This window comes from Neolamprologus multifasciatus, chromosome 14 (assembly GCF_963576455.1).
Source record: "Neolamprologus multifasciatus chromosome 14, fNeoMul1.2, whole genome shotgun sequence".
Classification (NCBI taxonomy): Eukaryota; Metazoa; Chordata; class Actinopteri; order Cichliformes; family Cichlidae; genus Neolamprologus; species Neolamprologus multifasciatus.
In genome coordinates, this window is record NC_140452.1 from 15,808,403 (window position 1) to 15,833,628 (window position 25,226).

Genomic DNA, 25,226 nt, shown 5'->3' on the forward strand with positions numbered 1-25,226 from the left:
TGCCCTGTCAACACAGATCTGCCCGTCTCCCTTACTACAGCTATGTGGGATGACAGGAAATAAGCAATTTCGGGGCACAGCTGCTTTGTTCCTGCTGCCCCCACCATCCACCTCTTTGTGGCAACAGGTGGAGCAAGATTTTCATGGACGCCGTCAGAATATGTCACGTTAGAGTGTGCATACTTATCTGACAGAAATTTGTGATGCCCCAGGATTTGGTTGCACGTAGACATCACACTTGGATAGTTGGAACGTGTTATTAACACCCAAAGGAAGAGCACTTTTTTTACAGTAGCATGCATTCTTTCACTTAATATGTTTTTATAGGGTGATAATACACACGCCCACATAATTCACTTTCAATCTGTGAGTAAATAACTTGAGTCTTAGCATTTGGCACCTCGTTAAATGCTCCTTTTATTCTAGTGAAATATGTCTTTAACTTTTTAAGTGATGTTTGTGTTAAACAAACGGTCTAATAGTCTTGGACTAAATCAGAATTACCATGGAGTAATACCACCGATGAGGTGTAATGTCCTTATGTCCTGTTTGTACTGAAGCTGGTTTGGAGCCCATATTTACAGTTTATTGTTTACCATTTGTAGCCACAAGCAGTGTTCATTTTCCCTTTTATGCTCCAGAAGCATGTCTCCAAAGAAGATAATACCATCTCTAAGGCTACAGTGGTTGCTCTTTGATTAATATTTAGTTTGCTGTATTGCTACATTTGGTTGGTGCTTGCTGAAGCAGTTACATCTTGATTGCTGTTAGTTCCTATTTATTCATGTTTTTGCTCCACTAACAGACATCATACCAACCCTGTCGGCACTGAATGGCGCTGGAAAATGGATCCTGCAGAGAAAATCTTGGAGGATGCCCTGGAAAAGCACCAGAACATGATTCGACAATTCAGAGGTTAGGCTTTGAGCAGGTGACACATGCAAACATGAACAACAGCATGCATGTTTTTTCTGAATGTCTGTCTGGCTATTTGTCTGTTTACTTATGCTTATGCTGGAAAGTGTTCATCATAGGTTGTCTTTCTCTTTGTTAAAATGAACATAGTCACATAAAAAGTGTGCAAGAATAAGCCCTGTTTTGCACTTAAGGTCTTCAGCTTCGAACTTATGAATTCTTTTAAACTTAATGAAGTAAAGTTCACATGCAAGTGCTGATGATCTGTGTGGCTGATGAGCTGTTTCATCACATTGTTGCTTTCCTCGCTCATAAATCTCTTTTCATTCGTAGATCCACAGACACACAGTGCATGCAATCTTTGATTTCCACCTCCTCAAAGTCCTGTTTGTAACAACTCCACTCTTTATTTTCTTAAAACTTATCAACATTTGAGGTATCTAAGTTAGTAATTGGAAATCAAAGATTTAAACCTATTTGTACTCCCGTTTTCTGGACTATGCTTCTACTGCTTATTGCTGGCATTTGGGACTTTTTCTCTGGCTGCTACCAGCTTTGGCTGAGAACGGTTGGCTGGCCACTCAAAGCTCAGTCCAAACAGAATTTACTGATCCTGTGTGTATGCCCCAAGCAGATTTTCTTTGAGGTTTTCAGAAATGTTGTCAAAACATGACAAATTTATCAGACGTTAAGTAAGGCAAACTAATTCAGAAATATTTTGTTCCTCGTGTGGATTTAAAGGTAATCAGCAAAATTAGGTTAGAGTTCAGACTAAGTTACTCCCTAATTAGTTGTAAGAATAAAACAATGCTTATACTGCAATGTTCTTACACATAAATGTAAGAATATGTTATATTGTCTGTGTTAAACAGTTATATATTATTTAAAATATAGTGGAAAGGCCTAGCAAAAAGATGTCTTAAGTTTTTCATGTATGTGTGGGCCATTTGATGTACAGTGATATAAAATAACAATTTGAGAAGCTAAATGTATGAATGTTTTTATTATTATTATTTTTATAGATAAAAACAATTGTGAATAATTAATAGTTAAGAATGTGTTTGCATCTGTTTTGTTGTTTTGTGAGAAGCTCAAAGAAATGCGGATAAATTCACTACCATATTGTTAAAGACAAAAGTGTTTTCAAATGTTTTTTGGACTCTTGCTCTCGAGTGTCAGCTGTGGTATAGAAATACAGTCTTACATTATTCCATTCCAAACTGCATTCTGCTCAACACTGGATGTTACTCTGTCCGTACAGCCTGTTGTGACTCTAGTTAGCATAAACACACTTGCAGAGACCATTCCCATCAAGCCCAAACCAGCATCTTTCCAGTTAAACTCTTCATCTTATTTTCTATTATTCTCATGTACAAGTCAGTACTGACACCATACACTTACCTGCATTATGTAATATGATGTTATATGGCTAATAAATAAAATATTCACATGATTGCTAGGCCGGCATGTAGGACCTCGGTCCAGCCAATTATTCTTGAGGCCTGGCCTGATCCTGCAACTTTATGGTCAGAGAGCTGCCTCTCTAACCTCAAAGCTGCTGCTGATCCCATTATAAAACACTGCAGACATTGTGCTCGTGAAATGATATAAATACCAAATGCAAAAAACCTCTGAGACGTATCTTCTTCAAAGGGGCTTTTTTATAGTTAATATGATTCTCAGAGCTTAGTTTAAGGATATATATAACGCACATCATCAAAGAAAATCTAATAATTTTTTCTTGATGTGGTTGCAAAAGAACAATAGCATACCAATGGTTGTCCTGAATGCCGCCTTCATATTTCTCTTAGAGTTAACCCCCCCAATATCTCACAAAAGACATTACAGTAAAATGATAGAAAACGTATATTTTCAACTTTGCAATTCTAATTAGAGGCATACTAAAGCAAGGCACAAGCTTCTATTGTCATCATCATCCATAATCTTCTTTCCAGTTGCACTGTAAGACCACGTTATGCAGCCTTCAACTTCTTTTACAATTGACAGTGATACATTTTACTCTCTCTAGCACAATGAAGTCCCCAGACAGTGGCTCACAAAACCTTCAGTGTGATTAAGCAGCTTGGTGTCTGCTCTGACTCCATGATGGGCTACTGAATAAAAGGTCTCATCAAGTAGCACTTTAATGTCAGGCACAATTTATAATGAAAGCTATTACTTGTAGTTTAAAAGCATAAACATTAGCTTATTACCCTGGGATCTGCTTGTTGAGTTTGTTTGTATTCTTTGTAATGTTGTCTTGATGACTGCATCTAGGAATAAATCTGTGTTCTTCACGCATTAGGATTGCCACGATACTAAAGATGCTCAAGCTTGATATCAGTACCCAGGAAAATACTCAATACCATTTGAAAAAAAAAACAAAAAACAAAAAACCTATAAGGTGTGTAAATGGGATATTTTAAGATTACCTTACATAGTGCCAAAAAAAACCAAACAGACACCAACATTTTAGCTTGTCCGAGGTAGTGCTGTTGCTGGTTGCATTGCCCCAAACCTTTATTGCTGATCAAATAGAAAGGTAGGCTGCAACAATTTCTGTCTAGTTCCTGGTAGGCTTCTCAGCTTCAACCTCTACATGACACGAATATTTGTTCTGTGCTGTTAAATTAACACTGTTTTTTTTATTATTATTATTTATATATATATTTTTATTAGTTTTTTTTTTTCACAAATAGTATATAATTACATAACACAAAGTGTACAATTCAGAACCAAATAAATAAATAAAAACAAAAAACAAAAACAAAAAAGAAATAAACAAAACAAAAACAAACAGACTGATAACTAAGCACAGAACACCAGCTCAGTTCCATCTAAAAAATAAATAATTAAATAAAGAGAGAATACAATACAGTACAATACCTGTGGTCCCAGTAGTACGTTGCAGTTTGAACCCTCAAGAGAATCCTTGTAACATAATATTAGAAACATCAGGTTCCACATAATTCAAGTATGGTTCCCACACCTTAAAGAATTGATCTGTTTTTGAGTGCAGTATACATGTAAGATATTCCAATGGCACTAGATCCAACACTACTCTTTGCCAACCTTTAATAGTTGGTGCTTTTTCATAAATCCATTGGAGTAGTATAAATTAACACTGTTAATTATAACGTTATGGATGAGCATAGCTGCTAGTTGTTACCTTAATGATGACTTAACAGGAAGCTTATTTGGCTGTTTGACAAAGGCTGTTCTGAAAGTACCTTTGATTTGTCAAAGGTTTTATACCAGATGCACTTCCTGATGCAACCATCCCAGTTATGGGATGCATAGTCTACTAGCTTATGACCCCCCTGAGGCTAGGTTAGTGGCTATTGGGTAATTGATGATAATTAAGCGCCTAACATTTACGTATGCTCCAGGCAAGTTAACATTTGTGACAATTGTTTAATTCTTCAGTGTTTCTAAAATAGGAGCTTTGATGACCTCTCAAAATTCATGTCAACTGCTTCAGCCAGTAGTGAGGGGAGTGGTTATGTGACTGTCTATCTACAAGTGCTGTGTGTCAACTGCAGGAATCAAAGAGGGCACTGTCGTATAGATACTGTTGCAAACGAGTATCTAATCTCAATCATTTTCATTACCAAGCATTATGAACCCCAAACTATTAGTGATACCTATCCTGTATTCAGTATTTATCTAACTGTCCCACTTAATTCTACACTCTAGGCAGTTTGTTACAATTCACACAATTATTTATGTCACAGAAGCTTGGTGAAGTTTACTTTGGCAGACAAGTCAGCACATTAATTAAATATCTTGTAATGTCATTCCCTGCTACAACAGCATGGCACTTTCAGTACATGAAATGTCTTTCTTCATTCATGCATACTGAACTAACCTGTACACTTTTCATAATGTAAAGTTGCAGATGCACTGATTTGAGTGGACAGTATCATGACAAAGTCTTCAGTATACTCAACTCTTATGCAAATTGAACTCAGAAAAGAAGCCTGCAAAGATAACCAAATTAAATTGTAATGCTAATGCCACTTTTTATATATATTTTTATATATATACTTTTTATAATCTGAGTGATCCACATAATTAGAGAATTATGTGAGAATTTAACGGAATTTCGCATATGATACTGTGCAGTGTCATAACATTGACTCCAGACATACAGCCAGACTCTTAAAAACTATTCTCAGCAACAAGAATAACCAGAGGTCCTAGAACAGATGGTGCCCCCCACCCCCCCCACCCCCCTAGACCTGATGTCAGCATCATCAAGTCAATCTGGGGCTACATGAAGAGACAGAAGCAACTAAGAGTTCCTAAATCTGCTGAAGAATCTTGTAGACACACATATTAGTGTTTAAAAGCAACAAATACTGATTATTTTTTGCTCTCTGCATTACTAGCTACAGAGTTATTTAAAAAAAATGTTCATGATTCATATGTCAAGATTTTCTGTAAGATTTCCTGAATTTAGTCTAAAAAATGTCTTCTGTTCTGGCTTGAGAAATATCACATTAAACCCTTTGAATATTCTCTGATACCATTTTCATGTTTGTTTATTCCCTTTATTACAAATTCCTGCAGTGTCATACTGCTTTTAATACTTTATACCATTTCCAGGCTGGAATCCCAAAAGCAAACTTAGCCTGATTAAATCATTCATATACCTACATACTTCACATTATCTCTCCTGCTCTTTTCAGTGTTTTTGATTTCATTCGTCAACATTCTTATTTCAATTTTAGATGAATAGGTGGATGGATATAGATTTTAGCATGGTTTGTGTTAGGGATGCAACAATACCAATTTTTTCAAACTGATACGATACCGATACTTGGATCTGAGTACTTGCCGATACTGAGTACAAAAATCGATACTTCTACCACACACACAAATGCAATGAATTGGAAGACAGGTTTTATTTTATTCTCTGCCGATAAAAAATAAAATTGTAATAAAAATGACCACAAAAAAAATTTCAAGTGAAAAATAAGCACTTCTGTTAAATTATTGCGGAGTATCCACATTGTAATTTAACAAAATATCACTGAACTATTGGGCACTGTCTCGAGCTTTCAGAATAATAAATAAACACTTCTGTTTGGAATAAAATAAATACAAATTAGGTTTGAGAATAAAATAAACTTTTAAATTATTGCAGAGTGTCCAATTTCATATCGCGGCTCGAGTATGCTGAGAAGACGGTTCAATCCTATGCTTTCCACGACTGGCATTGGCTGGTCATCCAGATAAATAAAATGAGTCAGACCCTTTGTTATTTTAACTGCCAGTGGATTTTCTCTTGACATTTTTCATCGCTTTTCCTAAACCTGAGTTAAAGTTGGCTGTTCTGGTCCACACTGCTGACATTTTGTTTAGCCTATACAGCAGCCTCCAGTTTCTTTTTTATCTGAAGCCGCCAGTCTCACTCGCCTAACCCTGTGCCTGTTTAGCGCGGGATGTCCCCCTAGTGGCCAATCTAAAAAACTACAACAGAAATGACAATCCACCCTCTGACTAATGAAATAAGTTAGTATCGGTTCATGGTATCGGTTAACTTTTACGAGTATGAGTACACACATATTTTACAGTATCAGCCCCAATACCAGTATCGGTATCGGTGCATCCCTAGTTTGTGTCCTTCGAGATCTCAACACAGCTGAAAACGAATGGGAGGTTTTTAGATCCATCTATTATAAAATGCTCTCCGCCATGCTCTCAAAACACCAAATGAGCAACTGTCTATTGGGTGAATGTTTAAAACCATTACTGTGGTTATTTTTTGCAGTTTATTCTATGGATCTTCTGTTATGCAGCACTTTGAAGGAAATGGATTAACTGTTTAAGAGCCTAGGATCAAGAGTTGAAATGAAGATGTGTCAAGCCCTAGATCTCTCTTGTTCATCTTCTTCTGTTTCTTTCATCTTCACATCTCTTTCTTGTGACTCTTTGGTTATGGGTGTAAGGAGGAGGACTCAATTACTACATTTATTTATTATATTATATTATCTGTATAGCACTTTAGAGCACACCTTTCACTTTATTAAAAGCACCTTATCAAGCACTTTATTTAGCATTGCACTTGGATTTGCACAGTAAAAATTTGCACACAAGAAGTTTAATTATTTTTTTGACTATTTATTGGGAATTTTAAAATCAGTTGGTAGCCTTGTTTCAGATCCTGCACAGCTGCTCCTCATCAAGGAATGTGGTGGTTGTCTGTGAGGAGAGAAGAATGGTGATTGAGATTGTGATTAAAGTTTACCAGTAAGGAACACTAATGAAAATGTGTGTGTGAAATCTAGGAATAAAAGTGGTGCAAATAAGTGTTTGTAAGATAATGATTACTCACTTTTCCTGCCTGTGTCCTCTTCAAGGTTTTTGGGCAAATGTTACCCCGGGGGTCCAGACCCCATTTAAAGGTTCCGGGAGAGACCATGGGTTAAGAGAGTGTGATGAATCTTTTTGTGCTTGGGGTTTCCGGGTTTTATAATATTGGGTTTGGTGTAAAATTAAAGTGTGAACTATTTATTAATATGAAAATGTGAAATTTATTTATGTATTTATTTATTTATTCTAATTGATATATTGTATACTGTGGTGGAAGGTTGGGATTTAATAATTTACCTGAGAGTGGAATAATGGGCTAGTCTGTGACAGCTTAACATATTTAAGGCTGCCAGTTGTCATTAGAGGGGTTGATTGTGCTGTGAAGAAGCTCGACGAGTTAATTGTTGTAAGGAGAGCTGTATAGAAAATAAATACTTTTTGTTCCCACTACACTTGCCTTGGTCCATCTCACTGTGTTTCCAGCCGCTAAGGGCCGCCCTGTTACAATGGGTAATCACTAAAACAGCCTTCAGTTCAAAACCTCACCCCAGTCTATTGCTTCACACAGTTGTTTTTTGTGTCTGACAACTATGATCTACTCAGACATTGACGTCTCTCCTGCTAGGTGTCCCTGGAGTAAAGCCTGACAGGTATGAGGAGGGCCTAGCAGTCAAGCACTGCGCCCTGTCCTTGGTTGGTGAACCAATCATGTATCCTGAAATCAACAACTTCATTCGCCTCCTCCACCACCATCAGATCTCCAGTTTCTTGGTAACCAATGCGCAGTTCCCCCAGGAAATCAGGTACAAGCAAAATGATTACATGATCTTTTTGTTCTTACTATTAAAGTAATCTTGAAATAAGTTTGATCTGTTTTCATACTTTAATAATCTACCTAACCCTAACAAGAAGATCAAAGAGTCAGTGGGGGGGGGGAGGGCAGGGGGGTAAGATAATCCATTTTCATGGCTTTGAGCAGCACATAATTTCAATTAACCTTCATTAAATTGATGGATTTTTAAAAACCTTAAATGCATGTACTGGGATAATTTGAACGCTTTCCTATAATTATATAAAAAAAAACATTTAAACCATAATGGCTGATTGTTGGTACCTTTGCCTGAGTGTGTAAAGATATATTATTTTCTGACTTTCCTTATGAAGGTGAGGTCTCTGTAGTTAATCCGTAAGACATACTGTAGATTCCAAACCCATTTTTCCCCTACTAAAAAATTCCTAACCACGATAAGAATCAAGGTCTCGATTGTTTTTAGTTATGTTTCTTTCACTACAGCTTCACCACAAACACAGTTGTTAGATACTAAGTGTAGCAAGTGAAATGTGCCTTAGATTCAGGAAGGACTGTAAGCACACTTCCTGTGCTTACTGAGTCACACTCAGTAACCTCACAATGTCATTATTCACAGCACTGCAGGTTCTACTCAGCACTCTGTCAACACAGCACTATAACTGTGTAGTTTTCTGACATCCCTTCAGTGTGTTTTTTTTCTCTTTTCCTCTCCTTATACCCATATACAGTGGTTTGCAAAAGTATTCGGCCCCCTTGAACTTCCCCACATTTTGTCACATTACAGCCACGAACATGAATCAATTTTATTGGAATTCCACGTGAAAGACCAATACAAAGTGGTGTACACGTGAGAAGTGGAACGAAAATCATACATGATTCCAAACATTTTTTACAAATAAATAACTGAAAAGTGGGGCGTGCGTAATTATTCAGCCCCCTTTGGTCTGAGTGCAGTCAGTTGCCCATAGACGTTGCCTGATGAGTGCTAATGACTAAACAGAGTGCACCTGTGTGTAATCTAATGTCAGTACAAATACAGCTGCTCTGTGACGGCCTCAGAGGTTGTCTAAGAGAATATTGGGAGCAACAACACCATGAAGTCCAAAGAACACACCAGACAGGTCAGGGATAAAGTTATTGAGAAATTTAAAGCAGGCTTAGGCTACAAAAAGATTTCCCAAGCCTTGAACATCCCACGGAGCACTGTTCAAGCCATCATTCAGAAATGGAAGGAGTATGGCACAACTGTAAACCTACCAAGACAAGGCCGTCCACCTAAACTCACAGGCCGAACAAGGAGAGCACTGATCAGAAATGCAGCCACTAGGCCCATGGTGACTCTGGACGAGCTGCAGAGATCTACAGCTCAGGTGGGGGAATCTGTCCATAGGACAACTATTAGTCGTGCACTGCACAAAGTTGGCCTTTATGGAAGAGTGGCAAGAAGAAAGCCATTGTTAACAGAAAACCATAAGAAGTCCCGTTTGCAGTTTGCCACAAGCCATGTGGGGGACACAGCAAACATGTGGAAGAAGGTGCTCTGGTCAGATGAGACCAAAATGGAACTTTTTGGCCAAAATGCAAAACTCATACCAGAGGACGGGGGTGCCTATTGGGGTCAGCGGGGGAGCTGGCCCTAGGGAGGGACACCCTCCCCTCCCTTCTTTTCCTCCCCATACCCGGCTGCCTCCCTCTTCCCGCTCCACCACACCCACCCACACAGGTAGGGCTTTGGGGTGCAGGGGAGACATTCCCCCCCCCCCCCCCCCCCCCCCGTCCTCTTCTGGCCACCTGTGCCTCAATTTTATCTCACAACTTAGACATCCACATTACTTACACTCTCATAACACACACACACACAAACATATATATATATATTATATCTCGGGCCTTGAGGGTGGGCACGTTAACGGCGTCCAGTAGACGGTCTGTGTATTAAAACCTACCTCTGGCGCCGGTGCCCACCTCTCAATTTTAAATCCATGTAGACATTGAGGGTTCTCGGGAGGGGCCGTGCTAACACCTGCTGCTCTCTGGCAGCAGCACCATGCTCTCCCTTGTTTTAAATACACTTTAGAGCAACACGCAGCAACACTACACTTGAGCGGGAGGAGGGAGGTATGGGGTCTTAACACACCCCCGTTCTCTGCTAGCCATCGGGGCGGGGGGGCTGGGAAGAGATGCTGGCTGTCCGATTGGCCTCCCTGCTGCTGCGGAGCCTGGGGCGGTCTGCTTGCCTCCACCCCGGAGGGAAGGGTAACATCTCTTGGGTCTGGGTGCCGTTTCCACCTCTGGGGGCGAGGATACCTGGACCCGGGGTATAGAGTATGTTTGGGGAGTGTGATTGTGTATACATGTCCATTTATGTTTATCCCTACGTTGGGTGAGTGCTGAGTGTTTGTATATGTGTGCATGAGGGTGGGAATGCATGTCTGTGTCTGTGTGTGCCTGTTTGTCTGTGTCTATATGTCAGGTCGGGTCTTGGACTCCACCTCTCTGGGAACTCCCAGGCCCTCCAAAGTGTGGAGGCCTATCTCCCCTCACCACACTCCCTGCCGGTGACTGATGCCCTCAGGGGTCGGTGCATTGTTGGTTCTTGGTGTCCGGGGCTGGGCGCTCAGATGCCCCTCCGGTGGTCCTCCTTGGGCTCTTGCACTCTGGGGCCTCTGGATGTCTGGGGCCTGGATCTCCTCCATGCCTGCTTCATGCCCTGGGGGACAGGGCTATGGCTCTCTACATCCTCTAGCAGACCATTACATGGGGAAACCATTTGAATGCAAGCGCGCCGATCCACACAGGTGTGCACACGGGTGTTCACTGTTCGTAGACTTAAATCACACCTTTCTTGGCTGCTACTTCAAAGCACATTGTGCGCTGTCTGTCCTGCGTGCTGCACAACAACATTCAATATTTAGTATTTACTGCTGTTTACACTTAGCTAGATTAATGCGATGGTGTTGTGTATAGTATATTGCTTTGTTTTGGTTTTTTTGCTTGTTTTCTATTCTTTTTCTCTCAACAGGTGATCCCGGAGATATTTTTTCTTCCCCCCTTTCTCACTGTCCCTCTCCCCTTCTGTTTTTCTTTTCCTTCCTCTTTCTTTCTCCCTTTCCTATCCCTCACTCATGTCTGTCCCGTCTGTAACAACTGAAAATAAAATAAATAATAAAAACAAAGGTCGATCAAATGGACCAATACGGCAATGCCATGATGATCCATTTGGCAAAATAAATCCACTGGGTATCCTTGTTGGTCTTCAGACAACAATTCTGACGGCTAAAGAACCAAATGGGACAGGCGGGGGGGAAAAAAAAAAAAAAAAAAAAAATGCAAAACTCTATGTGTGGCGGAAAACTAACACTGCACATCACTCTGAACACACCATCCCCACTGTCAAATATGGTGGTGGCAGCATCATGCTCTGGGTGTGCTTCTCTTCAGCAGGGACAGGGAAGCTGGTCAGAGTTGATGGGAAGATGGATGGAGCCAAATACAGGGCAATCTTGGAAGAAAACCTCTTGGAGTCTGCAAAAGACTTGAGACTGGGGCGGAGGTTCACCTTCCAGCAGGACAACGACCCAAAACATAAAGCCAGGGCAACAATGGGATGGTTTCAAACAAAACATATCCATGTGTTAGAATGGCCCAGTCATAGTCCAGATCTAAATCCAATCGAGAATCTGTGGCAAGATCTGAAAACTGCTGTTCACAAACGCTGTCCATCTAATCTGACTGAGCTGGAGCTGTTTTGCAAAGAGGAATGGGCAAGAATTTCAGTCTCTAGATGTACAAAGCTGGTAGAGACATACCCTAAAAGACTGGCAGCTGTAATTGCAGCAAAGTATTGACTCAGGGGGCTGAATAATTACGCACACCCCACTTTTCAGTTATTTATTTGTAAAAAATGTTTGGTATCATGTATGATTTTCGTTCCACTTCTCACGTGTACACCACTTTGTGTTGGTCTTTCACGTGAAATTCCAATAAAATTGATTCATGTTTGTGCCTGTAATGCGACAAAATGTGGAAAAGTTCAAGCGGGCTGAATACTTTTGCAAGCCACTGTATACAATATGTAATGTGAAGTGTAAGACGAAGTACCAAAAGTTTTGTCGGGGCAACATTGTCATGCTACAAAAAAGCATGCTGAAGTGCACATCTGTTGTATTATTAACAATGTTACCTAACACAAATGTTACTTTGTTTGCAGACATGTTTTATTCAAAAATACGTTTTCCAATTGAGTGTTGGTAAATGGTAAATGCCCTGTTTGTATAGCGCTTTACTTGGTCCCTAAGGACCCCAAAGCACTTTACACTACATTCAGTCATCCACCCATTCACACACACATTCACACACTGGTGATGGCAAGCTACATTGTAGCCACAGCTGCCCTGGGGCGCACTGACAGAGGTGAGGCAGCCGGACACTGGCGCCACGGGGCCCTCTGACCACCACCAGTAGGCAACGGGTAAAGTGTCTTGCCCAAGGACACAACGACCGAGGCTGTCGGAGCTGGGGCTCGAGCCAGCAACCTTCCAATTACAAGACGAACTGCCAACTCTTGAGCCACGATTGCCCATTCTACGAGTGTTGAATAAATCTGTTAAATTCTTGATTAGATCAGCAGACAGAAATTTTTATTGTATTTTTATGTTATTCTTCATTCCGAAGAGGAAAGTTACCATTTCTGCACAAACTAAATTTATCATTGCCTTTTAATCTTTCAGTGGTTTTGTAGCCACACAGACTCTTAGTGAAGATGCTGCTGCTTTTTTAAAAAAGAAAACAATATTGTATGTGTTCCCATTTAGTACACAGAACACTGCTGCCACTTTCTATCAGTCTAGACTGTAAAGGATGAATGCTGCGTGAGCCATTTGAAATGAACACGATATTGACCTCTCTATCAAGAACCACTTACCGGTTTTCACGACACACACTGACATATCCAATATTGTGGCTAACTGGCCTGTCACAGACTTATCACATAGTCATCGAGCAAGTTAAAGGCAAGGACATCAGGCATCAGCCATTTATCCTGTCTGCCAGAGCTGTTGCACTTTGGGTTGGAGAATCTATCCCACTGCTCTTTTAACAAGGGGAAATGTGTTTTTGTTTTCTGCTTTATTTTTTTATTTTATTTTTTTTGTTCTTTCACCAGTATTATAAACTTTCTTCATGTGGTACTTTCTGCTCTATTACTCTTTTCTGATTACTTATATGACCAAAGTTCAGTTTCACCCAAATAATTTTTTTTCTTACTTGATATTTATAATAGGTACTCTTTATTTTTACAGTTTCTTTCTCAGCTCCAGCTCAGTATTCTCCTTGTTTATTGATTATCTATGGAAAAAGAAAGAAAACCTTTCCTTTAACAACAATGAATATTTGACTTGATGTTCTTGTGTCACTGAATCAAGTTGGCAATCAATCACGTTGTCTGAATAGGATATAAGTGCCTGCATCAGAGAACGGTGTTTTCTTAGGAGAATGTAATTTTTGTTTTAAATGCGTCTTAAATTTTGCAGCAGCTACATAATTCTTGTCTTTTGTTCTCAACCAAATTCTTTTTAGGAGTTTGGTGCCAGTTACTCAGTTGTATGTCAGTGTGGATGCCAGCACCCAAGACAGTCTGAAGAAGATTGACCGGCCACTTTTCAAGGATTTCTGGCCACGCTTCCTGGATAGCCTCAAGGCCCTGGGAGAAAAAGTAAGCTTTCATCCAGGATCTAAGACAGGGTTCAGTTTGATAAAGAATCTGACTCCTCAGTAAAATTCAACTGGATAAAAACTAGCATTATTAAATTATCTGCAGGCTTTTACGATAACATGGTATTGAGCCCTAAAAAGAATGTGCTTGCTTTCCATTGGGACGCTAAATTAAAAGTAAATAAAATGTTTTTCACACATTCATACATTGTTATTCCTGTCCTAAAAATCTTGGCCCAGAGCCAAACCACATAACTGTCCTGGGTTACATAAAAAATATAGCAAAAATTAGCAGTGGCAATGTAGTATTTTAATACCATATTTTAATTGAAAAAAATGAAGTCGTTCTTAAACCTGCAACGCAGATGTGATAATTATCAGTTTTATACTGTGTCAGTCATAATTACAGTGTTAATGAGTGGATGTTATGCTGCTGTTAAAGCCTATAGAATTTCACTAACCTGAATGTCACTGTAAATATGATGAATTTAGTGCCTATAAAACAGTTACTGATGTTTTTTCCCAGGTCATAACAGCTTACAGCAGCAGTCTTTGACTAATACTACTTAACTTTAATATCCTAGTGTAAGTGTGGACCTAATTCACAAACATTCACTAGCACATTAGTATACAGAATAAATCCTGCGACAACATTGTCTCAGATTGTGAGATAAATTCGTAGAAGCAATTAAAGATTTTTGGCTTCATCGACCTTTGTAGAAACCTCAGAAGGAGGGGTCTTCTCTGTTTACCCATTTCCATATATTGACACTGAGATCCCTACAAATGACAGGGAGCAGCTATTCAAGTGTGAAATGTCGCCTTGCTATTCTGCCTGTTCTTTTTGCAACTTTAAGAGAAACAGAGACCTTTGTTTTCATTCTTATTGTGGTGACAGTGGCCTTATCGACTTGTCTTTCTGATCTGTGCTCATAGATTCATTTCAGCAGGTTTAGAGTGCTTTCAATAAGCTTTTAGAAGTTTTTGTCATTCCAAGAAGAGGGAAAATCCATTATCACAACCTCCATCTTGCTACCTGGCTGCTTGTCCCCCCCACTTCCCCCCCAAATAAATAAATGAATAAATGGGTCTATTAACCACCAAATGTCCTTGAGAAAGATAAAGTCTACAGTGTCTCTATTGCAAATAAAACCTGTTCAATAAGTATGCAGATACTTTTTTTTTTCACATTTTATGTTGCAGCATTTTGGTAATGTCAACCCTCCTTCAGCTAACACTGAATTATTTATGTTTTGTTTTTTGTTTTTTTAAACTTGTATATTAACTTATAATTAAATTACTGTACAGAAGACATGAGCAATCACTCTTTCTCCCCCCAAAAGGAAGGGAGTATATAATCGGTTCAATTTGTTTGTCTGTTTGTTAGCAGTTTTCATGATATCATTTCCAAATTTTGTGTGATGGTAGATCCCAATAGTAGCTCGAGCTGATTTAATTTTGGTGACAATGGCATCATGGTCAAGGTCACACCAAATATATTACCCACAGTTTTTATGGATAGTCTTAAAACTACACTAGGTCTTGGGGGCACATCAGTACTTAGGCTGGTTAAGCATTTGACCTTGACCCCCCCCATTGTTAGTATCCAAGGTCAAACTTGACCTTCAAATTCAAGAAACCACATCGAGTAATATATCATATGAAAGGGCGTGGAGTGAGCTTTGCAACACACTTCTTCAATCTATACACCTAAAAACCACAAACCAGGCGAGAAATTTGGGTGTAGTGATGGATGCAGACCTAAACTTAGAAAAACACATTAAGACAATAACAAAATCAGCTTACTATCACCTCAAGAATATTTCAAGGATAAAAGATCTGATGTCTCAACAGGACCTGGAAAAACTAGTCCATTCATTCATCTTTAGTAGGCTTGATTACTGTAACAGCATCTTTACAGGTCTACCTAAAAAATCAGTCAGACAACTACAGCTCATTCAGAACTCTGCTGCTCGAGTCCTCACTAAGACCAAAAAAGTGGACCACATCAGTCCAGCTCTGAGGTCTTTACACTGGCTGCCTGTCCATCAGAGGATAGACTTTAAAGTTCTGATGCTGGTCTATAAAGCTCTGAATGGTTTAGGACCAAAATACATCAGTGACCTCCTGACCCAGTATGAACCTTCCAGATCCCTCAGAACTGATAAAAGACCGGATCCGGTCTTTTATCAGTTCCCAGAGTCAGAACCAGACACGGAGAAGCCGCATTCAGCTTTTATGCTCCTTATATCTGGAACAAACTCCCAGAAAGCCTCTGATCAGCTGAAACACTCAGTTTATTTAAATCCAGGTTGAAGACTCACCTGTTCTCAGCTGCATTTGAATAAAGCACCAAGTCCGCACTTAAGCTTAAATTTCAAAACTTACATTTTAACTACTGATTTTATCTACTGTTCTGATTTTATCTGTTTTGATTTTATATACTGTTTTGTTTGTTTGTTTGTTAATTAGTTAGTTAGTTAGTTTGCTTGTTTTAATCAATTTTAAATCATGCTTTTTATTTGTTTTTGTTTCTAATGTCTCTGTAAAGCACTTTGAATCACCTTGTTGTTGAATTGTGCTATACAAATAAACTTGCCTTGCCTTGCCTTTTTCAATGAGATGCCCTACCTCATCTCATTGATACCATAACATGCTTATATTTGCCAGTATTTGCCCATCATAGCCCCTTATATATTGTATACAGGTTTCTGTCTGCCCACTCTACCATGACAGTCAGATCAATGTACTGTACAGGTGTGGTTATGATTGTTCTCCTGGAGCTTTTTCATTTCCAAATTGGATCTCTGAAGCTTAGTGGTCACCAGCTTGCTGGTTACCTCTCTTACCATGGTTTATTCTCTGCCACTATTTTTTTTTTTTCATTCCCAACACGGAGCTGTCTCTTAGCATTGCAGGCAGTTTCTGTGAAACTTTTGTTTTTTGCTTTGATATAAAATATTATATACAGTAGTGTGCCGCTATCGATCATCTCTAAGATCAACAAAGGAAATAAAAAGCATCTAAACTAAAATATAGTTGCCAAGCAAGCAGTCTTAACACAAATTTTGAAATTCAGTTTCAGGTTAGAATTATAAATATGTTTACAAAAGAAAATCAAAACGTATTTATGGAGCAGCAACATAACATACAAATTTGAAAAATACTTTCTCAGCTGTATCTGTGATGAGCCTGTGTCCTCATGTTTAATCCTTTAATATTGGGACTTATTCATTAATGCTGCCCAGCTTGAGGGGTTTTTCAATGCTTGGCTTGAAGCAAACTACAAGTGATCATCACACTCTATTTGGATCTATATCACCAGTTTAACCTGACCACAGCAGGAAAATATGAATGTGCTGTAACTGCACATATGAGATGTACACACACACACAAACACAATTTTACCCTGTGGCATATTTACTGATTTCTGCCTGCAATCTCATTATTTTAAATATTGCTCCATTGTCTGATAGTCTGATGAGGCATCAATCAATACAATTGTTTCTGAAGTTGTCAGAAATATCTGATGGCAGTTTTCTTGGCTAAGCATTTTCATTTGCATATTGCATATTAGTGATACTAGCGATGACACCTAATGCGCACAATCTGTTTTGCATCAATCTGCAGACCTTGCAATTATGTATGCCGTGCCATTCAGGGAGGCATGAAAATGTTGCAATATTGTTTGTTTTTAAGGAGCAATAGTTTGAATTGTAGTGTATATGTCCCTAGGGTTGGCTGGAGCTCAGAAGGTAGAGCAGGTCATCTGCTAATTGGAAGGTTGATGGTTCAGGACAAAGTACATGAACACAGATGTTTATTTAGCATTAGAGGTCATGTGATTCAGTTCAATATGGATGTTGTACCTGTACTTCTGTGTTTGCATATGCACATCTGACTGTAATACTACAGCATGTCTGTGTGCAGTGTCCATAAATAACCTTTCTGTTGCCAGGCCCCCCCCCCCCCCCCCCCCCCCCCCCATCCCATTCACCTCCCTGTTCGTAAGTCTTCATTTCACGGTGGGCTCTCTCTCCATCCTCTTGAGCGCGTATCCTTTATGCTCTCTGTTTGACAGCTCTCCTCCTCTCCCCCACTTGGCCTCCCTGCCAGTGCACTTGGGATTGATAGAGTTGTGCCTTCGTGTTGGATTTGGAATAGAGACAGCTTGAAATACCTCACCTCCCTGCTTCCACTGGCCAATTATCCCCTTCCCTATTGGGCTGAAAGGACCTAGTGTTAGAGATAACCTTCGAGTGCAAGAGGAAGATGGAGAGGAAATGAGGGAAAGAGTGCGCTTTCTTTTCTCGATGTTATTTGCTTGAGTCTTTGTACCAACCATTTGTCATATCATCTGTTCTTACAATCTCTTGGCTTTCCTTGCTTCTCTTCCTCTCTGTCATATTGACAACAATTCAGTTTCTACTGTATCTACACCACTGAACTGTGATTCTATATTTCCTGTTTTACTTACCTGGGAAAAATGGCCGACTCATGAGATACAGATCAGGTATTCTTATCCCATATTTCAGTTCAAAGCTGTTTATAATTTTAACATTTAAGCCTGCCCAGTATTGTGTAGATACCCTTTGGACTGCTGAGATAGGTCTAATCCACAGAGGCATGGACTTTATAAGGTGTCCTGCGGTTTCAGGCCCCAACATCTTTACAGCAGATGCTTTTCCTAAAGTGCTGTAAGCTGTAAAATGGGTCCTCCATACGTGTCGGTGGACTTGTGACCCGCTGTTTTACAATTGTAGTGAGCAGTCATAACAACTCTGTCCAGGGCCATAATAATGCAGTCAGATCCTTACCCTTGTCTATATTTCCTGCTTTCAACACATCAGCTTAAGAGTTGACTTATCACTGAAGCCTTATATGAATCTCTTGACAAATTGTCATAAACCCGAGTGTGGCAGGCAGGTTGGGACCCAAATGCAGGACTCTCAGGCTTGACTGAACTGAACTGCTTTATTTCTGGAAAATACTAATAACTAAATCCTACTAAGTAACTGCCAGTTACTCATGGAAACAAACACTGGAGGCGCTGAACAAGTGGGACACGCAGCAAGAGGGAGATCGCAACAAGGAAAACAAAGAGACACAGATGATATATACACATGAGGGAATCAGGGCGGAGAGGAAACACCTGGGGAACATGGCTGAACAATAATCTAACTAACGAGATAGGGGAACAGTGCTGAGACGCGACTGACTAAACAGAGCGAGAGCAAGGAGAGAAAGAGAATGACACCGAACTTGACATTAATAGATCGACATGATAGGCTACACACTAGGGACACATTGGAGGAGACAGCAAGGAGAGACTAAGACAAACTGGAGTGAAATTTAAAAAAAAAAGAACTAAGAACTAGAAACATTACATAACTCGGAGGCTCTCCAAACTGATCATTAGCATCTCATTAACCTGCAAGAAGTGAACAAAAGACTAAACAAACTCATAAGCCTGTATCAAAGACCCAGAACCATGACACAAATGACAATATAAACAAATGCTGCTCAACCTGCAAATGCATTTTCCTTACAAATTTGCCCCCATTTAAGGGGAAATAAACAAGCTTTTCACGTATATATTACCAAGAAGTATTGTTACAACAATCAATTGTCAGCCAAACACAAATTTCTGTACTTTTTATTCTAATATTTTTAAATAATTTAACTTACTTCACGTTAACATTTTCATAACAAACATCTCAGTTTAGGGCTACACTCTCCACATTCTTGCTTATTGAATGTACAAAGCCTAGGGTTCTCAATTCTAGAGCTACATGGTCTTTTGTGGCAGCTAGAACTGTGTCATTCTCTCCCTTCATCCTTGAAAGGGAAAAAATAAGTTCCAAAATTTTAAGATGTTTACCCGAAACATCATTTCATTTGTGTAGTGTGCCTCACGGTTGTTTTCTTTTTATACTTCTATCTCCTCTGCTCACATAGCTTATGCTTACTGAAGCCGAACAACTGAAGGTGCTTGCAGCTTTTTATTCATTAAAAGTCCACATGCAGTCCACAATTCCCTCCACTATTCACTGGCTTACTGTGCTGCTGGAGTCCCAGTGTATTGTGGAAATTTTTGTGTGTTGTGTCTGTAGTGCAAAGTATTGAATTTGAAAAAGTGTTACACAGTAAATAATATAACATGCAGCTCTTTTGTAACAGAGGGTTAGCAACTATTTGCTAACTGATTTAAGAGGAAATACGGCAGCTGACATCTGTGAGCAGCTGTGTTGCCTCAAGTGAACAGATGTTGGTGATGACATACTGTCACTGGAAGTGATTTGAAAAAAAAAAAAACGAAGTGGTTAAGTTCAAAAGTTATAAATGACTCATCAGCTTTGTATACCAATGTGTGCCAGAGGAAAATAATGCATGCTTGTCCTTTCTAATTTGAACGAATATTCTATATAATACACAAGTCACAAAGGTAGCTGTGGCTTAGAAACAGAATTAAAAATGAAGTTTTTCCTTCAGTGTTCTGTAATCTATATGTAAGTGTCTTGCAGATATATTGTCACTTCAGAATCTTTTGAGCAGCACTAAGAACTTAAGTTTACAAGTTCTTACTGATGAAATGTAAACTAAAAGATTGATACATATGGCATCTCTTTATTGGATATCATAGCTATTCCCACACCTTATGACTCCTTACATCACTCCCAAAAATCTGTTTATTCATCCACAGAAACAGAGGACGGTGTACAGACTGACGCTGGTCAAATCCTGGAATGTGGAGGAGATGCAGGCTTACTCAGAGCTCATATCATTGGGCCAGCCAGACTTCATTGAGGTCAAGGTGGGATTTAACAACATTACGTTATTATCTCAGCATGTATATTCATGTATATATCATTGTGGTGTAGCATGATTGCCTAATTGCCTGAAGTGTGTAAAACATTTGTGCCGTTCCTGTTACTACATATATTGGATAAATTCACTGAACTGGTGGGCTGTGTACCACATTCACTGACCTTATCCTCGGTCATTTGGCGGATGTGGTATTAATAGTGTGGGAGGGGACACCTGGTGGCAATCTGAGCTACAGCTGTCATAGTGAAAAATGTGCAAGAGTCTGAGCTCATTATGAAGTGCACCACATCAAGTAGTGTTGGTGACAGAGCCCCATCTTGGATGTCTTTTTCCCGTTCATGTCAGAAAGGCACTAACAGGTAGTCGGAAGGGGCTTTTCTGTCAGTAAAGACGCCAAAAAGTTTCTAGATTGCTCTTCTCACCTCTAGTGGTGAAAAGGTTTGGAGAATGCTTAACATTAAACAAGCCCCCTGCCTGACAGGAAGGCTTTTGTGGAAGTATGTTGGAAAAAAAGTTGTTGTGTCAATTGTTAATCTACAACTATGAATTTAGATTTTTTTAATGATAATCAGAGTTTTTGACAGCTCTATGCTCCTATTGTAACTGTTCCACTGAATTAAATTAAATTTATTTATTTAGGACAGTGCATGTTAATGAACATAAATGTAAAAAAATTACATGAATGTAAACATACCAGATTATAGCCAAGGGCTAATTTTCATCTGTTGTCCATAAAACATAAAAAAGACATAATAATTCATAAGATGAGGCAGGTTTAGTGACAAAACATAGGATTTTGTGACTTGTGCAATTTTAGTTGATTAATTAATTAACTAAATTATAACACTATAAACAGTTTATATTCCTTATAATAGTAAGCCAGCAGAAACACTATGTCAAACAGAGATTTTTAAAAAAGTAAACCAAAGTTGAGTATTACTTGTGTTGATTCTACTCTAACTTGAGTGTGAGGTGTAATCTGATTGGTCTGAAGTGTTTTGCTCTGCTTCTTTCCTTATCCATTTACACATAAATGACACATCATCATGACACATCTTACATGTGCACCATTACTTGTCCCTTATCTTCAGTGTCCTGATATAAAGGCAGAAGAAGAGGTGCAAGGTTTCCAAAGTCAAAATTAATATTCACCGTGAGCCTCTGTCTGCATGGAGCCTCACATGGCAATGCTTCCACACATCCTCTCATTCATAATCCAGAGTACAGTTTAGGAGTCCAACTATGACACAGTGTCCGCTGGGATCTCACTGCTCACAGTTATTGTAGCTATTACTTTCTTTAACATTCGTTCACACAGGCTAGGTTTACTGAAGTGAATGTTTTGGGGGGGTTTTAGTACTAGGCTGCCCACAATTACACTGAATCACACCTGGGAGCTGAGTTGCACAAGCACAATGTTAGGATCAGCCAGCCAGGAGCATTTGGGGGTTAAAAGTCTTAATCAAGAGCGTCATTAAAGGAGGTTAAAGATGAGGGTTTGTCTTCTGTGTGTTTTCAGAAAATGAAATCCCTAGGTTTTGTTTGTTAGTTCATTCCCTTTGCATTATACACATTTAATGGCAATTTTAATCTAAGTTATTTAGTTAGTTCAGTTTTTGTGATTGTTAGTCACACACTAACAATACATTTCAATGTGGGGCATGTTAGATATAGCTTAGATAAATAACATTTACAATCTTTGCATTAAATAGTTCTTCTATCGGAAAGATTTGCCCTGTTCACTATATGTCCCTGCTCTAGACTATAGTTTGCTGTGATTCTGCTCCTGCTTACTGAGGTGTTCTGTAGCCCACCATAGCATATTTGAGCAGACTGCTGACACTTAAAAAGACCGTAGAAATGTGCCTGTTTTGCTATCTCGGTTCACAGTCTTGACTTCTGCAAACTCCACAGAGAGAAAGTGAGATGACGCTTTGCAGAACTCAGCAGCAATCATCTCCTCTCCCCATTCATGTTCTGCTCCTGATGTTGCATCATGTTGCTGAATGTGCAATGACACACAGACACACACAACAGAATTTGTTATAAGCAATCTATGCAGGGCCACAAGTAAGATTGTTGTTGACCTGAGCAGTCTTTTCATTTTCTGCTGTTCACACCAGACATTGTAGCACTGTCTGGATGTCATGTCATTAGTTCAAACATGTTAGTATTTTTTTCACATTTTTTTCATTTTTCAGTATTGTTCAACATAGCAAAATCAGTCACTGTAGTTCTACTGTTTCTTTTATCATTTCCAAATACAACATGTATCCTTTCATGGTAAATCAACTTTTTTCTGTATTTAGATGACAGGTTGGGAAGACAAAACTTCTCTCAGGTTCTGGCACAGAACTTGGTAGGATAAGCTACCATCTTTCACCTAAACTGAACCTTTTAGAGCTTGCTTTTTGTGTCTTTAGCTTGATTCTATTGAAGTAAGTTGCCATATGGAAATGGTCAACAGGTTAAAAATCATTTCTAAACATGTCTTGCTCTGAGCTTATAATCTGACTCTTTTAGAAACTGGCTGCATGGCAAGGATTGGTTAAGAGCATTAATGTCAGGCTTATCAAGCGTTTCCAAGGGAGCTTGGAAAAATTATTACCATAATATTGGAAGACTTCAGTCTTGTAAAGAATACTTGATGTCTCAAGTATGACATGCAACTTTGGTACTTAGACTTTTTTAAATGTAGTCTTTTACAGAGCTGGTGGGGATTAGCAGGGTTGGGCATATGTACTGAGTTACCTGTCTAGATACTCACACGTTAAGCCATAGAAGTATTCCAATTTAATCTTTATCGTGAGTTGTAGTTGTTTGTTACCAATTCATCCTTTTACCTGATCTTTATTTCTACTATGTAAAGTTGTGTAGTGACATACCTTTATAGCTTGCTTTGTAGGTGCTGTAGAAGAAAAAGGACTTAATTTGCCATGTGTGCAAAAATTCAACCGCCTGTGTGGTAATTAATGGATCCCCATCTGTATCTCCCTCAGTTCTTTCATGTACATCATAATAAGTTTGCTTTGCTTGCTGTGTTTTATTGCTCTCAAGTAATCGGCGCTGTGCTTCAAGCAAGTCTTTGCTACATGATCGAGTTTATGATGTGCTCCTTTTTCAATCCAAGTTGTCTACTTAGACAGTTTAATATTGACGTTCTCTCACAGGACTCTGTATTGACCCAATACTACGTGCCATTTTATTATACTGAAGAGGCAGAACACTAACAAGACAGTGGGGAGCATTGTAGTGGAGAGAAAACCACCAAATATGGGACGTCAGACCCTGAAATATTTTTGGCTTGTCTTTTCTTATATGCCTTTCTTTAATGAAGGCAAACTACAAACCCACATTAACAGTTTTGCCTGTGCTCTGGAGTGTGTAAAAACGTCAGCCAATAAATGACCACACCCTCTGGTACAGGAGACTAACAGCGATGCCGCATCCAAAGACCTTGAAATGTCTATGAAATTCAGTACTGTAGTGATGAGTTGCGCTTATCTCTACTTGGAAGCTAGCATTTGAAGTGACTAGCAGTTGGAGTGATACCACTGATATACTGTATGTAAATGCATTAGGGCTTTAATTAAAATGTGATGCATGACAAGCAAACCGCTTTGTCTTGACGGACTTGAACCATCACATACACACCTGTGCTGTAAATAGTACAACTTGCTGTTTCCTTGTCATCAGTGTATCTGCACAGTGATTACCAAAAAGTACAAAGGTACATAAAGACAAAACTAATTTGAAAACATAGATGACTTTGTCTCTGACAAATTATTAAGGGTATTTTACACAATTCTCTGTTATTGATCACATTTAAGCAATATTTTTAATAATATATTGGAAAGTCATAACTTCTACAACACTAATTTTGGCTTACTTCCTCACAAATACAGCCACATTTTATGTGGTAGCGGGGACAGCGGTACTTTATTGCTTTATTCAATGCCTACATTTGCCCTAGCATTTGTCCAATATTCAGTTGTACATATGTAATTATATATATCTCAGTCTTTATACAATTTTGGTCTCTCAAAGTCTGACCTTCAGATCACTGAAAATCACAGTGAAATCTCTGCCTCATCTTGACAGTTAATAATTTAAGCTGTCTCTCTTGCACAGGTCACTCTCAGGGTGAACTCTCCTTCATGTTATAAAGGCTTTTGTGTGTCTTTTCTTCCTTAATTATCTTTCTCTGTCACCCTCTTATCTCTCTGTCCTCCTCTTCCCTGTTTCCACAATGAAGAGTATATTGTCCCTTACTGAACAGATAAACTTCTCTGGCTACTGGCAGCTCTGGGCAAGCTATCAACTTCAGCATCATGGGTCCAGTAATTAGTACATCCCAGGATGGATTAATGACAGTATGATAGAGCGAATTCCTTTGTCATCATATCGCTAGCTCTCAAATTGGCTTTTACTGCTGACCGATGGGGTTGCTTGGGCCTGTGAATGGCTTTAGTAGTAATAATAATCTTAACTTAAGATTTACAGTACTTTCCAAGAGTCTTAAACCACCTCTTGTTTCTTTATATTTTGGTAGGAAAATTGGGAAAAAGTTGCAGTGATTTACTGAAACACATGCAGACATGGAAATATTATGTCTGCATGTACTATACCAAATACTATTAAA

At 39.1% G+C, this 25,226-nt stretch overlaps 1 protein-coding gene across 3 annotated transcripts in view; it reads left to right on the forward strand.

Annotated features, from left to right (window-relative positions):
* Nucleotides 1–25,226, forward strand: part of tyw1 (tRNA-yW synthesizing protein 1 homolog (S. cerevisiae)) — a 66,002-nt gene that overhangs the window by 19,659 nt on the left and 21,117 nt on the right. For 2 of the 3 annotated variants that reach the window (XM_085130940.1, XM_085130939.1), the window contains 4 exons: nt 806–915; nt 7,859–8,036; nt 13,622–13,757; nt 20,460–20,570. In XM_085130940.1, the coding sequence (XP_084987066.1) occupies nt 806–915; nt 7,859–8,036; nt 13,622–13,757; nt 20,460–20,570 (535 nt within the window). Of the gene's footprint in view, nt 1–805; nt 916–7,858; nt 8,037–13,621; nt 13,763–20,459; nt 20,571–25,226 lie in introns of all 3 variants that reach the window. The other variant, XM_085130941.1, reaches the window with a different exon arrangement.